Source organism: Zingiber officinale, chromosome 2B (assembly GCF_018446385.1).
Source record: "Zingiber officinale cultivar Zhangliang chromosome 2B, Zo_v1.1, whole genome shotgun sequence".
In the NCBI taxonomy this organism is placed as follows: domain Eukaryota; kingdom Viridiplantae; phylum Streptophyta; class Magnoliopsida; order Zingiberales; family Zingiberaceae; genus Zingiber; species Zingiber officinale.
Window position 1 is genome coordinate 152,173,912 of NC_055989.1, and position 13,984 is coordinate 152,187,895.

The 13,984-nt window shown below is 38.1% G+C and overlaps 1 protein-coding gene and 1 long non-coding RNA gene across 5 annotated transcripts; both read left to right on the forward strand.

The window, feature by feature from the left end:
• Positions 1-1,510: 1,510 nt before the first annotated feature.
• LOC122047912 lies at positions 1,511-8,337 on the forward strand. The gene is made up of 4 exons (XR_006130680.1): positions 1,511-1,682; positions 1,991-2,155; positions 2,255-2,435; positions 7,644-8,337. It is a non-coding gene; the product is annotated as an uncharacterized LOC122047912 (long non-coding RNA).
• Positions 8,338-9,033: 696 nt separating this feature from the next.
• Positions 9,034-13,457, forward strand: LOC122047909 (flavin-containing monooxygenase FMO GS-OX-like 8). Of its 4 annotated transcripts, none has more exons than XR_006130677.1 (10): positions 9,034-9,975; positions 10,046-10,116; positions 10,218-10,376; positions 10,877-10,959; positions 11,029-11,164; positions 11,294-11,467; positions 12,471-12,655; positions 12,725-12,792; positions 12,880-12,972; positions 13,205-13,457. XR_006130677.1 is itself a non-coding variant. In XM_042609440.1 (7 exons), the coding sequence occupies exons 1-7, from the start codon at positions 9,447-9,449 to the stop codon at positions 11,765-11,767; spliced, it is 1,272 nt and encodes a 423-aa protein (XP_042465374.1). In that variant the 5' UTR covers positions 9,035-9,446; the 3' UTR covers positions 11,768-11,859. The 4 variants fall into 4 exon arrangements, 1 of the variants encoding a protein (XP_042465374.1); XR_006130679.1 differs by having other exon boundaries at positions 13,210-13,457; XR_006130678.1 differs by having other exon boundaries at positions 13,282-13,457.
• The last annotated feature ends 527 nt before the right edge of the window (positions 13,458-13,984 follow it).

Consider the following 13,984-nt stretch of genomic DNA (forward strand, 5'->3'; position numbering starts at 1 on the left):
TATATTTTTTTTATCGGTAATTAAAATAAATTAGAAAGTATGCATAGTAGCCGCGTCTATAAATTCAATATTTTTCAAAGAACTACATTGCTATAATCTATCATTAATTAATCATCTCATAATAAGGAAATTCTTTTTTATATGCTCTGCAGCAGCCGTACCATTTCTAGGCAACATTTATATGACTATTGATTACGATGGCATTGAATTTAGTTTAGGGATTTTGAAACAAGGGAATGTATTTATTTTTAAATTTTTTATTTGATTGATAGGGATGGAATTATAATTTTATAATAAAATTTAAAAATTTAGGTATGGATGAAATTCATCTCTTAGATTTTGATGAGAATGAGAATGAGAATAAGAATGAGAATGAGAATGAGAATTAAATTTTAGATGAAAATATTCTTAATATATTTATATAATTTTTTTTCTATCACTTTCTCTTTCCTTTAGTTCTCTCTCATCATATTCTCTCTTTCTTCATTCTGTATCATACTTTCTCTCTTCTCAATCTCTCTCATCATATACCTCTCTCCTTATTTTTTATCACATTTTCTCTCTCTTCATTTTTTTTCTTTCATCACACTTTTTTTTCTTCTCATCCTCTCTCATCATTCTTTCTCTCCCATCACATTCTCTTTTATTATTTTTTTCATCATATTTTCTCTTTCATCGTACTTTCTCTTTTCTCAATCTCTCTCATCACATACACTTTCTTCTCATTTCTCTCCCATCACACTTTCTCTCTTATCATATTTTCTTTCTCTTCATCCTCTCTTATCATGTTCTCTCCCATCACAAAAGAGAATGTCCCCTCGGGACGGTGTGATGGTTAAGACATGAGGTGTTGTCACATGAGGTCTTGGGGTCTAAACTCGGCGTGACCGAGCATAACCTCCCCCATGTCTTGGCCATTTGCACTAATAACTAGTAGTCACCCGTAATTTACCTCCTCCGTGTTGGGCTAGGGATGAGTTGGCGGGGGTGCTGGGGGCGAGTGAATCGCCTTTTGCCACATGTTCTCTCCCATCACGTCCTCTCGGGACGGTCTAGGTAAATGCCACTGGGGTTTAAATCTCGGCATAGCCGAGGTAAATGTTTCCCTCATGCGTTAGTCATTATTCAAAAGGTTAGTAGTCATCCATGATTTTACCTCCTCTGTGTTAACCTTAGAACGAGTTAGCGGGGCATCGGAGGGAGGAGCGTAGTGGCCTTTTGTCACCATACTCTCTCCCATCACTCTTTTTTTTATTTTACCTCCTCTTTTTTTAATTTTCTCTCATCATACTTTTCCTCTCTTCATTCTTTCCCATCATATTTTTTTCTCTTTTCATTCTCACATCTTTTTTTTTATTTTCCTTTAGAGATATTCATATTCATGTTCATACTCATTCCTATTCATATTCTACAATACTACGATCATTTCCATTCCCAAAAACAGAACCAAACGCCACCTAAATAACTATTTTGCCCATTATAACTGATTCCTTCGCCCTGGTTTCGTTTTCCGGCGCCGCCGCCTCTCTTTCTCTGTAGCGCTTCCGAAGCAGCGGCGGAAACGACGTCAACGACAGCAGCATCTGTAGCATCATGGAGAACCGGTGTGTAAGACCTTCAAGGACGTTTCGCCTCACAAGCTCATCGAGGCCAATGCGGCGCACCTCAAGAGATCTAGCAAGGTCGGATACATCTTTATTTCCTTATCTTAATCTACTCGCAAAGGCCGTGTTCTTGTGTGATTTCCCATAACTTGCGTATAATTCATGTTTTCTATTTTTTCCCCCCTGGTCAATAGATCTGCTTTTTAGTTGATCTGTGTTGGAACTCGATTATTAGCATGTCGTTTCAGAAGTGCCGACTGTTCGCAATGTCATTCCCTAGTTATTCGTTGAATTGTTCCTTTTTTGTTTTTCTATTGAGTTTAATGGATTGTTTGAGATTTTTCTCTATGTTTTCTCTTTATAAATAACAGAAACAGAATTCTCAGGCAAATTGCAGGATTGAATAGCTGCAATCCTATCTTGAATCTGCACTTGGCAAACCGACACAACAAAATCTGCTCATTGAATCTACTTTTTTCCTTCATTGTTACATATAAATCTTCAGTCTGATTTGAACTTGTATCACAGGCTTGGTTTGGATTCACGAGGAGGTATTATAACTGTGATTCAAGTAAACAATTTGTTCCTATATTTAACTTGTTTTTGTCTGGAATAAAAGATTAGTTCTTGTCTTCTTCCTCGTTGCTTAGGATGATGTTCCAATTGACATTCCTGAAGGGAGGATTTCCTGCAAATTGATAGCAGTTCATGCTGCATTACAGAAAACAAAAACCTATGGATGAACTGCAAAAACTTTTGAGAGCAAGGGACACAAGGATACCAAAGGTGGATCAAGTTAGTGTGAGGCATGATGCGTGGGAAATACCAGAGGTTTGCTAGCTTAAGTTGTTTTATTGCTTTTATTCTTGCTTGGTTTGATGAACTAATTTGTTTACATGAGGGAATCCCTTTGATCTCTCAATTAGATATTTCATCTACCAAAAGAATTGCAAACATGTTTACGATAGCAAATTCATACTGTTCATTCTTCACATTTCAATCAAGTAATTCGTTGTGAGCATAAGAACTAAATAACGATTAATCTCTATTTGTTTCAAGTGGAGGGAATTTCAACTCCAGCCGGAAGAGGTAGAAAAAACCTGAGAGACTAGGAACCTTGCCATCGTTTCTAATAGAAGTTCCATTCCCCAGTCAAGTTGAACAACTAATTGGAAGATCTAAGTATCCTTATGGCAAAGCGATGATGTCATGAGATGCAACAGTTGAAAAGTCATTCTTGTATTTGATTTTTGTTGAGACTTTTAGAATTGTGATACCACTGAGATATTGGTTGCTAAGGATGCAAATGATGCCAGCCAGGCAATTGCGATTATCTTACGGTTTGACGAGAAGAAGGGTTTGAGGAGAAGGCAAGAAGAGATAATCGCCGCCCTCTAGATTTTTTTGAAAAAAGGAAATTTTATTTAATATTTGAGGATAATTCCTCTCACAGCTAAATACATATTTATATAGACTCTAGACCTTAAGACACAAAGAAAGGATAGAAATTATAACATATATACTCTAATTTCTAACCGGTAAAGAATTGAAAGCAATACTAACAAAAAGGAAAAAGACTCATAATCCTAAAATCTCTAAATGGACTCAAAGTCCAAAAATATAAAAGATAGAAATTACTAAAAATACCTTAAAGACTAAAATACCTAAAGACTATAAAAGAGAATAATTTCCTAAAAATAATAAAAAGAATCCAACTAATTCTTCCGCATCAATCATCCCAGATTGAAAAGAACTCATCTTTGAATTCAGAGTAGTGTTAGGTGGTAGCCCAGGAGGAAGATCTTCTGACACCAAATCGGTAAAACATACTAGCAACTGATGCACTTCTGCTAGTCTTCTTTAACAATTCTATAAAAAAACCACTATGTTTGGATGATGGGGCTTGAAAAGGATCTCAATTGCTCCATATATTTTCCCTAATGAGTATATATATCATATTTTGATTCCTCCTCCTGTGAGTACCTAAAGGTGTGTGTAGGGCGTGGGGCGGTCACACCCCAACGATAAAGTAACCCTCTCTCTGAATAGAACTGCATATAAACCTCTACACTCCTTTGATTTGTAGCATTTTGAAAGCAATTCAATCTGAATGAGACACTGCTGCACAAGTCTTCAAATGACAAGGCACCTTCTAGGAAATTTACTGATACATCCCCAATTCGAAATTGGTTAAAAATGCTCACAAAGCTAGAAGAGATGCGACCATAGTAAAGATAGTTTGACATATCAAAGAGCACGACACTGGTATAATGTCTGGGAGTACCCCATTGAGATTGTTGTGAGAGACGTTGAATGTTGATAGCTTAGAAAGAGGCCTTGCTAAGTCAAACAATCCCTCAAAGAAGTTGTGGCTTATCTTGATGGACTAAAGTCGGGTGAGACCAACGATAGATTCTTGAGTAGTGATAAAGCATGCATCAGTTGCTTCAACCTCATAGTCAAAGTAATCAGATATTAAAGCTCCACAAGAACATAGTTCGTCTTCATTGTAATATGTACCTCGCTAAGATCCATATTCTGTCTAAAAGTATCAACAACGGGCTCAACAAACTCACCACTTTAAAATTTGCATTCTTCATTGTCATCATCCTCTTCTTCCAAGACATCTTCATCAAATTCGTTATCATCCATCTCATGCTTATCATGATCTATGTCTGGATGAGAAGTTTGATGAACTTCACCCTCCTTATTATCGTCATAGACTGGATCATTAGCCGCCTCGGTCTCATCTCCAATTTGAGATCAAGATTCCTCTTCAATTTCTTTTGAGTCAAAATTCCTCCTCTAAATTATCTTTGAATCCGTCTAGATTATCTCGGGCGTTGAAGCTATCATCCTCCATAGAAAACCCAAATCGTCCCTGGAAGAAAGTTTGAGTATATCTAAAGGAAAGAAAGTGACCTTTCATCTTATCCCAATCTCTAATCTTGGCCTAGCCTTGTCGATCTCGTAAGTGTCACAAGTGCTCCCACCATGCCGATGCTAGACCCCTGAGCTTGAAGGCAACCAATTTTACTTTCACCTGATTAGAAACTTCTTCATAATAGAAAATCCTCTCCACTTTGTTTATCCAATCAACAAAGCCTTGTGTTGATAACATACCAAAAAATACTTGTAGATTAATCCTAAAACCCAGGCCTCCATAAGGCACCTTTCTACCACGACATTTCTAGTATGAAGTCTGCTGGTGATAAGGGTTTCAAAGGTAGACTCAGATCTATGGTCTGAGATCTTACGATCTTCAAGATCTTGTGCCGCTAGACACTGGGTTAAATCTATGACTTGTCTTTGTAAATCCTCAATCTCGTTCTAGGTGCTACTACCACGATGCGAGGCTTCCTCAGTCGGAACCTACCTTGCATGACCATGATCACAACTACAACGACTTTCCATTGGATCTAATACTTGATTTCCTCAATCAGAATCTACTAGCTCTGATATCAACTGACGCTGATTGGATAATTATCCTGTGAGTTGACGATAAAATGGAGGTTTGAGGAATATGTAAGAAGAGATAATTATTGTCCTCTAGATTTTTCTGAAAAAAAAAGGAAATTTTATTTAATATTCGAGGATAATTCCTCCAAAAAGCTATATACATGTTTATATACACTCTAAACCTTAAGACACAAAGAAAGTAAAGAAATCCTAACATATAGACCTCAATTCCTAACTTATAAAGCAAGGAACAAAATCTTAACGAAAAGAAAAAAGACTCACAATCCTAAAATCCCTAAAAGTTTTACGTACTAAAATTGAAAAATATAAAAGATAGAAATTATTAAAAATACATTAAAGATAAAAAAAACCTAAAAATTACAAAAAAGAATAATTTCCTAAAAATAATAAAAAGAATCTAACGAATCCTCCTACGTCAACAATATATTTTCTGCATTTGGTTGTTAGAAACACTAGCACCTAAATTACATGATAGCAAGCAACTCATAGAACAAGAAGAGAAGATCACAAAAATAAGAAGAAACTAGATCAAACAAGAGTCACAGGATTAACATGTTCAAAAGCTTGTTTACATCCATAGTTGTTGGAAGATGATTCTATTATATCATCATCATTATCTCACATCCAGGGGCGGATCTATTATACGATCAGCGAATAACTCGAGGTAGCTCAATTTTCTTTTTTTGCTAATGAAACATCGTCAATGAAAATAGAGTGAGGAAGAGAGTAGGAGTATAACAATCTGCAATGTACATACCACACCTTAAAATGAGCACTAAAAGTGTCCTCCAAAAGAGGGCAGTCTTGTTGTTGTCGCTATGCTTCAATTACTACATAGACATGTCCTCCTCTTGCTCCTCCTGTTCGGGATTAGCATGAGAGAAGGAGGACGAAGTAGACTTTTTGTTGCAGAGTAGAAGAGAGTGGTGGTCTAAGTAGGTGGTCCAACCAGATTGGTATGATCCACTGCTTGAGCTTATCACATCTTCCACCACCTCATCGATCATCGAAATATTCAAAGGAATGAAATGTGAAGAAGAAGAAGAAGAAGAAGAAAGAGAATGAGAGCCAAATCCAAGAAAGTAAGGATGGTATTGTTTGAGTGATGGGAAGGGAATTGAAGGCAGAATGGAAGGGCGTCATGCCATAAACAGCGAGGCAAAGTGGACCACGTACACAACATGTAATCATTAAAGTGGTGCCTCTCGATCTAACTTGTAGTCTATATACTTTGTAGCAGAGAGATTAATGAAGATCACTGATTGGGGAAACTATAAAGGGAAGAGAATATATCTTGTTTTTTAAAGTGATTAATACATCATTCTATGCAATTCTAACATAATTTTTTAGATTTTAGTTTAAAAATCTATTATAATTTTTAAAACTTATCGTTTAATAAAACAGATATATTTGGTGCTAAAATATAGTATCAATTAGCTCTATACAGTTGCCATGTAGCCAATCTTGTTCAACACTTTTATCATCTCAACTTATTTCATACTAAAGTTTTTGAATAACAATTATTCATAGATTTGTATGTTGTTCGATCTCTTGGTGCCTTCACTCTAATTTAGAATTTTACTCTATGTTAACTAAAACTTCTAGTTATGTTATTGTCGGTTACCTCTTAAATATTAAACTTCATATACAAATCAAATAACCCATGACAAAGATTCCCTACAGTGTTGAAGGATGCGACTAGACCTGACCCTGAGCCGGTTCGAACCAGACCCAATTCAGACTCGTAACTGGGTCAACGGACTTGTTACCTGAACTCGGCCCCCCAAACCAAAAAATTCTGGATCCATCCCAGCTCACATCAGTTGTGTTCAAATGCTAAACAACACCTTTTGAGAGATGGTTAATCACTTCTTTTATAATCATGAAATTCGGAGCATTGTTACGTAATATATGTTCCTACTTAAGTCAACTTGAACTCTCCTCAGGTTGGTGGTATTTCCCTTGCGCCTCCCAACAGTGGTACGCCACTCCCCTAAAGCCTTTGCATCTAAATCTTGCATCAATCTCTATCCAGGTTGATATCTTTATTCTAGACCATCAAATAAGCACTCTTTGGTACTTACTGCAACGTTTTTAGCCAAGGAAAATACCTTTCCTCCTCACCTTGTGTACTTTTGTGAAAAAATTCTTATTTTAATGTATAATCTATTCCTAAAGATGATATTAAATTGGGTTGAACTAGCAAACCAAATACTAATTAACTAGAATGTATCTTTTCTGGTTTGGGCTGAGCAATGCGTTTTTCATCAAATTTTGGCTAAGCAAATGCCAGTAAATTGACAAAATGACATAGTGTAAGTCACTCAATAAGCAAAATAGAGATGCATTTTATTTCTTGTATCATTATTTCACATATCTACCTTGATGATTATATTCAATCTGTAGCTAATATATACAATATTGGCTTACTTCCTTCTATGATTCCTTCTTAGCTGTTGACTTACTTGTCTTCCATATGCTGCTATATCACTAGTTCTTGTTTCCACTTTTAGTCAATTCTTGTGTCACGACTTCTGTGCTGATAAAATGGTTTTTCAGGGGATATCTGTTAAGTCAATTCTAGTGGTGAGTGACCATCACACAAAAATCCACATCGAAGGCACTCGTTTCGTCGTCGACGAATGTGGAGGGCTGGAGCAGTTTCCTGTGGCTGCTATAATATGGTCCGCGATACTGATAACCTTGTCTCCGAAGCGAAGCATACCTAGCCTCTTAAGAAATATCACAAGTTTGAAAAGTAGAACTGTCAATTCTATCGAACAACTACAATTTTGATAAGGAAAACTCAAATATATTTAAGGGCGTAAATGAATTAAGTTGCTCATGAGCTATTCGAATCTCAATTCGAAAAAAATTCGTTTGAGCTGAGGCATAAACAAATCAAGCTCAAACTTCACAATATTTGACTCGTTAGCTTGTGAACATGTTCGTTAAGTTCATTGATCCTGTCCGAAAACTGAATCAACGGACGCTGGACACGTGGCGCTCTCCGGTTGCCGACGCAGATCTTCGACTGATCGTGTGGAGCTCCGGCGAACCTGCAAAGAAGTCGGGCCGGGAAAGTGTTCCCGGCGACGACCCTCCGACGCTCAAGTCAGAAAATGAACAGTAAGAAAGTGGCTCCAGGGATCCTTGATTGCATACCTCCGGTGAAGTCTAATGGCCTTTATATAGAGCCACGGGAACTTGGTGCACACAAACCGAGGTGTACATGTGTCATATCCCATACCGCAGCATGGGCTTGTCAGAAGAGCATGTCTGACTCCATATCGCTACAGTCTGAGCGTCTCCTTGATGGGACAGCAGAACATTCGATCCCACCATACTGAGTATGGTCTGGTTTTCGAACATGCCTGTTGTCAGTAACAGGGGTTAGTGAGATGACGTTCACACTGTCCTATACTCTTTGACTTCCTCTTCTCGGATCGACCATCAAGTCGCTCGGTCAAAGCATTCGTCTCTGGTCCGGCATAGGTGGTCGTCCGTCCGAGAAGGTTGGGGGTCGTCCGTCCGCTCGGGAAGGTTGAGACCTTGGTCGAGCAGGCAAACGGCTCGGCCTTCAGTCGTGTGTTGTATCGCGGCCGGGCGGATTATCCGCTCGGCCATATGGAAATATGGGCTCCCGGTCAGATGGTTGTCCCTTCGGATAGGGGTCATTGCCTGGTAATCGGCATGTCCCGCCTGCTTTTCGAGTCCATGGGGTTGACCCTCCCTTTGACTGTTGACCTCTACGTGTCGTTGACCTTGCCCTCATGCGGGCCCCCCCGGCCTTATCACCGGATCACTCATGAACCAACTTTTAAATAAAAAATAATAATTTTGATATTAAATTTATAAATTTTATATTCTATTTATGAAACATATAAATAAATATATTAAAATTATTTATTAGAATAAAATTATAAATTTTAATAAGAATATTATAATTTTTTTAAATATATAATTTAGTTTTTAATGAATATTTAAATTTATAATTTATATTTATTAGGTTCTTTTAAGTTCGATAAAAATTTGAATAAGTTCATGAGTCATGAATATATTCGTTAAATAAAGTTCGGCTCAATTATAAACAAATTAAATTCATAAATTCGTCTAAATTCGATTACACCTCAAAATATATGATTTTGTAATCTCCCTCTTTCTGTTTATATATTTAAAAATTCCAAACCTTTCATAATTATTTGTTTGGGGAGCGTGCAGCTCGAGTTGCTATTTGTGAATTAATGGAATAAAAAAGTATGCAGATCAGGTGGAAATCAGCGCCCATGATCCATCCACCACAATACCAAATGCATGCGACAATTTAAACCACGTTTGCTTCGTCACCGGAGCAGACGATAGATGCCCATGGCTTTTGACACAATGCAGTCGTCCAAGCACGTCTGTGTCGTTGGCGCTGGGGCCTCCGGCCTCGTCTCCGCCCGTGAGCTCCTCAGGGAAGGCCACTCCGTCGTCGTGCTGGAGCAGAACCACGACCTCGGCGGCCAGTGGCTCTACCAAGACGTCGGCGCCGCCAAGGCCACAGTCCACAGCAGCGTCTATGCCTCCCTGCGCCTCAATGGGCCCAGAATCTCCATGGACTTCACCGACTTCATGTTCACTCCCGTCGAAGGAAGAGACGCCAGGAACTTCCCCGGCCACCGCGAGCTCTTCCTCTACCTCAAAGACTTCGCCCGGTGTTTCGAGTTAACCGAACTCATCAGGTTCAACTCAGAAGCAGTCCACGTCGGCACGGCGGCAGCAACTGGCAAATGGATTGTGAGATCAAGGGACAGGAGAACTGATGACGGTGAGTTAGTGGAAGAGATCTTTGATGCGGTTGTCGTCGCCACTGGCCATTTCTCCCTGCCTAAGCTCCCAAAAATCAAGGGTAAAGCATTCGGTAAGATTTTTACATCATTTCGCCACTCTGTTACCTTCTCTTCTTCTGTGCTCCTCAGGAATGGAGGAGTGGAAGAGGAAGCAGCTTCACTGCCATGTCTACAGAATCCCAGATCCCTTCCAAGACGAGGTGGTTCTTTGATCTTTTTCAAAGAAATACTTAAAACTGCAGAGGATTAACTCATTTCTCCTCTGTAATTGAATTCCTTACTTGTCTGTGAATATTTGCAGGTGGTAGTGGTCGTTGGTGGTTCAATCAGTGGACCAGAGATTGCTCTGGAGCTTGTTCATGTAGCCAAAGAAGTCCATATAAGTACTAAACATGACGAAATCCCTGAGAAATTAGTGAAGCCTGTTTCCAAGTATGCACATCTGCACTGGCACCAAGAGGTAATTGTTGAAGTTCTGTTGATATTATTGTCTTCGATCGATATCATGAAGACAATGATAATTAGTAAGGATAACCCTATTTCCTGATATTATTTGGTCTGATCGATACTAAGATATCAGACCAAATTGAGTAAGGATAATCTTCAACAAGTAATGGTATGAATCATATAAGTTGTGGCCCCAGGCCAATGACGTAATGATTATGCCCTCCAATGAATAACCATGCATGGATCTAAGGTTCGGGTTTCAGCTGCGTCGCACTATAAGGGGTTTTTTCTTCAGTGAGAAGCGACCTACGAACGCTGACTGTCTGGGTGAGCTTTTATAAGTACTTCCCGATTTATCTTGGTAGCCGAAGGAAAATTTCTTTGGGGTCGGGTCGGTTACCCTAGGATTAGTTGGTTCGGAAAAATGGATATATGATGCCAACTAAAAAAAAAAATCATATCTGCTGTGATTTTGTTTCAGATTTTTGAATGACTGCACTACATATGTTGCAGATCGAGTTGCTTTGTGAAGACGGAACTGTTGTGTTTGCTGATGGTTCAAGTGTAGTTGCCGATAGTATTCTCTACTGTACTGGGTAAATTAAGATCAACACTTGGTGCGAAATTCGATCGGAATTGTCGCGTAACTTCTCTTTTGATTGTAGGTATTCATATTCATTCCCTTTCCTGGACACTGAAGGAATCATCCCTGTGAATGAGAACAGAATTGGACCTTTGTATGAACAAACATTTCCTCCCTCTCTCGCTCCATCCCTTTCTTTCGTTGGGATTCCAAACAAGGTGACATGTTTGCTCCAAAGTTAATCCATGAAAAGGTCATTTTGTATTTTGAAGTTGATTGAAGTTGACGTTCTTTGATACTGCATCTATGCTATTTACAGATGTTATGTTAACTAATCAATGATGCAGTTTGCATTGTTTCGATTTCTTGAGTCACAAGCGAGATGGATAGCTCAGGTGCTCTCTGGGAAGAGGAAGCTGCCGTCCGCAGACGAGATGATGAAGGCAATTGAAGAAATTCAACACCTTCAAGAGATCGAGGAAGCAAAAGATATCATACAAGTAGCTGCTGAAACATTGGAGGTAATGCCTTTCATATAAATTTCAAACTAAAAGCCATACAGAGATCAAAAGTTGCAAGAACTAGCAAAACAAAAGCTTTGAAAAAGGAAATTTGCAAATGATAAGTAATAGCTTGAATTATGGTAATGTTATTCAATCACTATACAATTTCTCTTGATTTGTTTTCTTTTCTTGTGATAGTATTACGATAGGTACGGAGATCTATGTGATTTTCCACACTTGGAAGATTGGAGAAAAGAGATCATACTGAATAACTTCGAAAATTGTATAAACAATATTGAAACATTCAGGGATGAATAGCAAGGATGATAATTTGCTTCTAGTGGTTCTTCTTGCAAAATTGAAAACCCAATCAGCCATCTCTATGAATTTTTCTTCTACTTTTGTTATTTACATTGTCATTGATTGTTCAATAAAGTGAGAATAAAACAATAGAATGATGCCTTTTGATTTCTTAAGCTTTTATTATTAGGCTATTTTTTTTATTATATCCTCTATAAAAAGATAATTTTATATAAAACAAATCAATAACAACATTTTCTTATATTTTGTATCCTATAAAAAGATAATTTTAGCCCCTCGACAATCGAGGCATGATGGGGATGGTAAAGCAGTAGAGCTCATTCCCATGGAGCGAGAATTTGAATCTCACATTGGAGCTTTTGAACGCCTACGGAGTTTGAATCATGGTGATGCTAGGTCTTTTTCGTGATTTACTTGCACTTCTCATATTTATTTGATGGGTAATTTATGGAGTAGGATTGTTCATCTTCAAAATTAGTCAGGTCACAAAAGTCGATACTTGGATTATCAATATATAGTTATGTTACTCTACTCCTCCATCAATTCATGGGCATTTATTGTTATATATATATATTTTTTAAATTCTCACTTTTTTGTCATGAAAATTAAAAATTAGATTTGGGTAAAATCTCATCTTTAAAATCTAAATCCTAAACCCTATTTTTTTTAAAAAAAATGTTAAGTTAATTTGTCATATCAGCAAATGCCGATGGATTGCCATGCCTCGTGTGCGCACCGTGTGCACGACTGTGGGTGGCAGGTGCAAATGGATTGTGAGATCAAGGGAGAGGAGAACTGATGATGGTGAGTTCGTGGAAGAGATCTTTGAAGCGGTTGTCGTCGCCACCGGCAATTTCTCCCTGCCCAGGATTCCAAAAATCAGGGGTAAAGTATTCACTAAGCTTTTTTTACTTGATTTTGCGGCTGTCTTAGCTTCTGTTCTGTGCTCCTCAGGAATGGAGTGGAAGAGGAAGCAGTTTCACAGCCATGTCTACAAAGTGCCACATCCATTCCAAAATGAGGTTGTTCTTTGATCTATTGCAGCCATTTCAAAGAATAATCTCCTTAATTTCTTTGAAAATGAATACATTACTTGTAAATTTTTGCAGGAGGTGGTGGTCGTTGGTGGTGCAATCAGTGGACCAGAGATTGCTCAGGTGCTTCTTCATGTAGCCAAAGAAGTCCATAAAAGTACTAAACACGTGGGTAACATTTTTATGATTATTTATCATTGATTAATGGATCGTTGGAGATTTTTCTCTCTGTTTTCTCTTTATAAATAGCAGAAACAGAATTCTTAGGCAAATTGCAGGATTGAATAACTGCAACCCTATCTTGAATCTGCACTTGGCAAACTGACATAACAAAATTTGCTCATTGAAAACAAAACCTGTGGAGGAACAAAAGGATTAGTTCTGATCTTCTTCCTTGTAGCCTAGGATGATGTTCCAATCGACAGTCCCGAACCGAGGATTTCATGCAAATTGATAGCAGTTCATGCTGAATTACAGAAAACAAAACCCGTGGAGGAACCGCAAAAACTTTTAAGAGCAAGGGGCACAAGGATATCAAAGGTGGATCAAGATAGTGGGAGGCATGATGTGTGGGGAATACCAGAGGTTTGCTAGCTTAAGTTGTTTTATTACTTTTATTCTTGCTTGGATTGATGAACTAATTTGTCTACATATGGGAATAGCTTTGAATTAGATATTTGATCTACCAAAAGTGTTGCAAACATGTTTTTGACACAATTCATTCTACCTTTTTCACCCTGAGAAAAAGGTAGGAAAAAAATTGAGAGACTAGGAACCTAAGGCAATGTGCCTAATACAAAGTTCCATTCTCCAATCAACTTTAGGTAAGTTTTCTACTGATTCCCATGGTAAATCACAAAAGCACTCCAACAAGTCATCGACAGTGTCTTCCCGCGGTGTTCAATGTCCCTATAAGACTATTCAATACGGAATCAATACTTCGCTTATGAAGACAAACTCATGGGCTTTTTCCACCAATGGGTACTTCAATTCACGGCCGTTCAATCTAAAATTTTCTATTTAATTCAGCAGCAGCTCATGTCCCAGCAGACAATCAAACCATGACAGTTCCTTTAGTTTTGCTACATTTTAACTGCTGCGCCATGCCCGTTGGGGCAACTTTATTCATGCTTGGGTCACAGTTTTAGTACCGATAAAAGGATTTTCTAGGACTTATCTG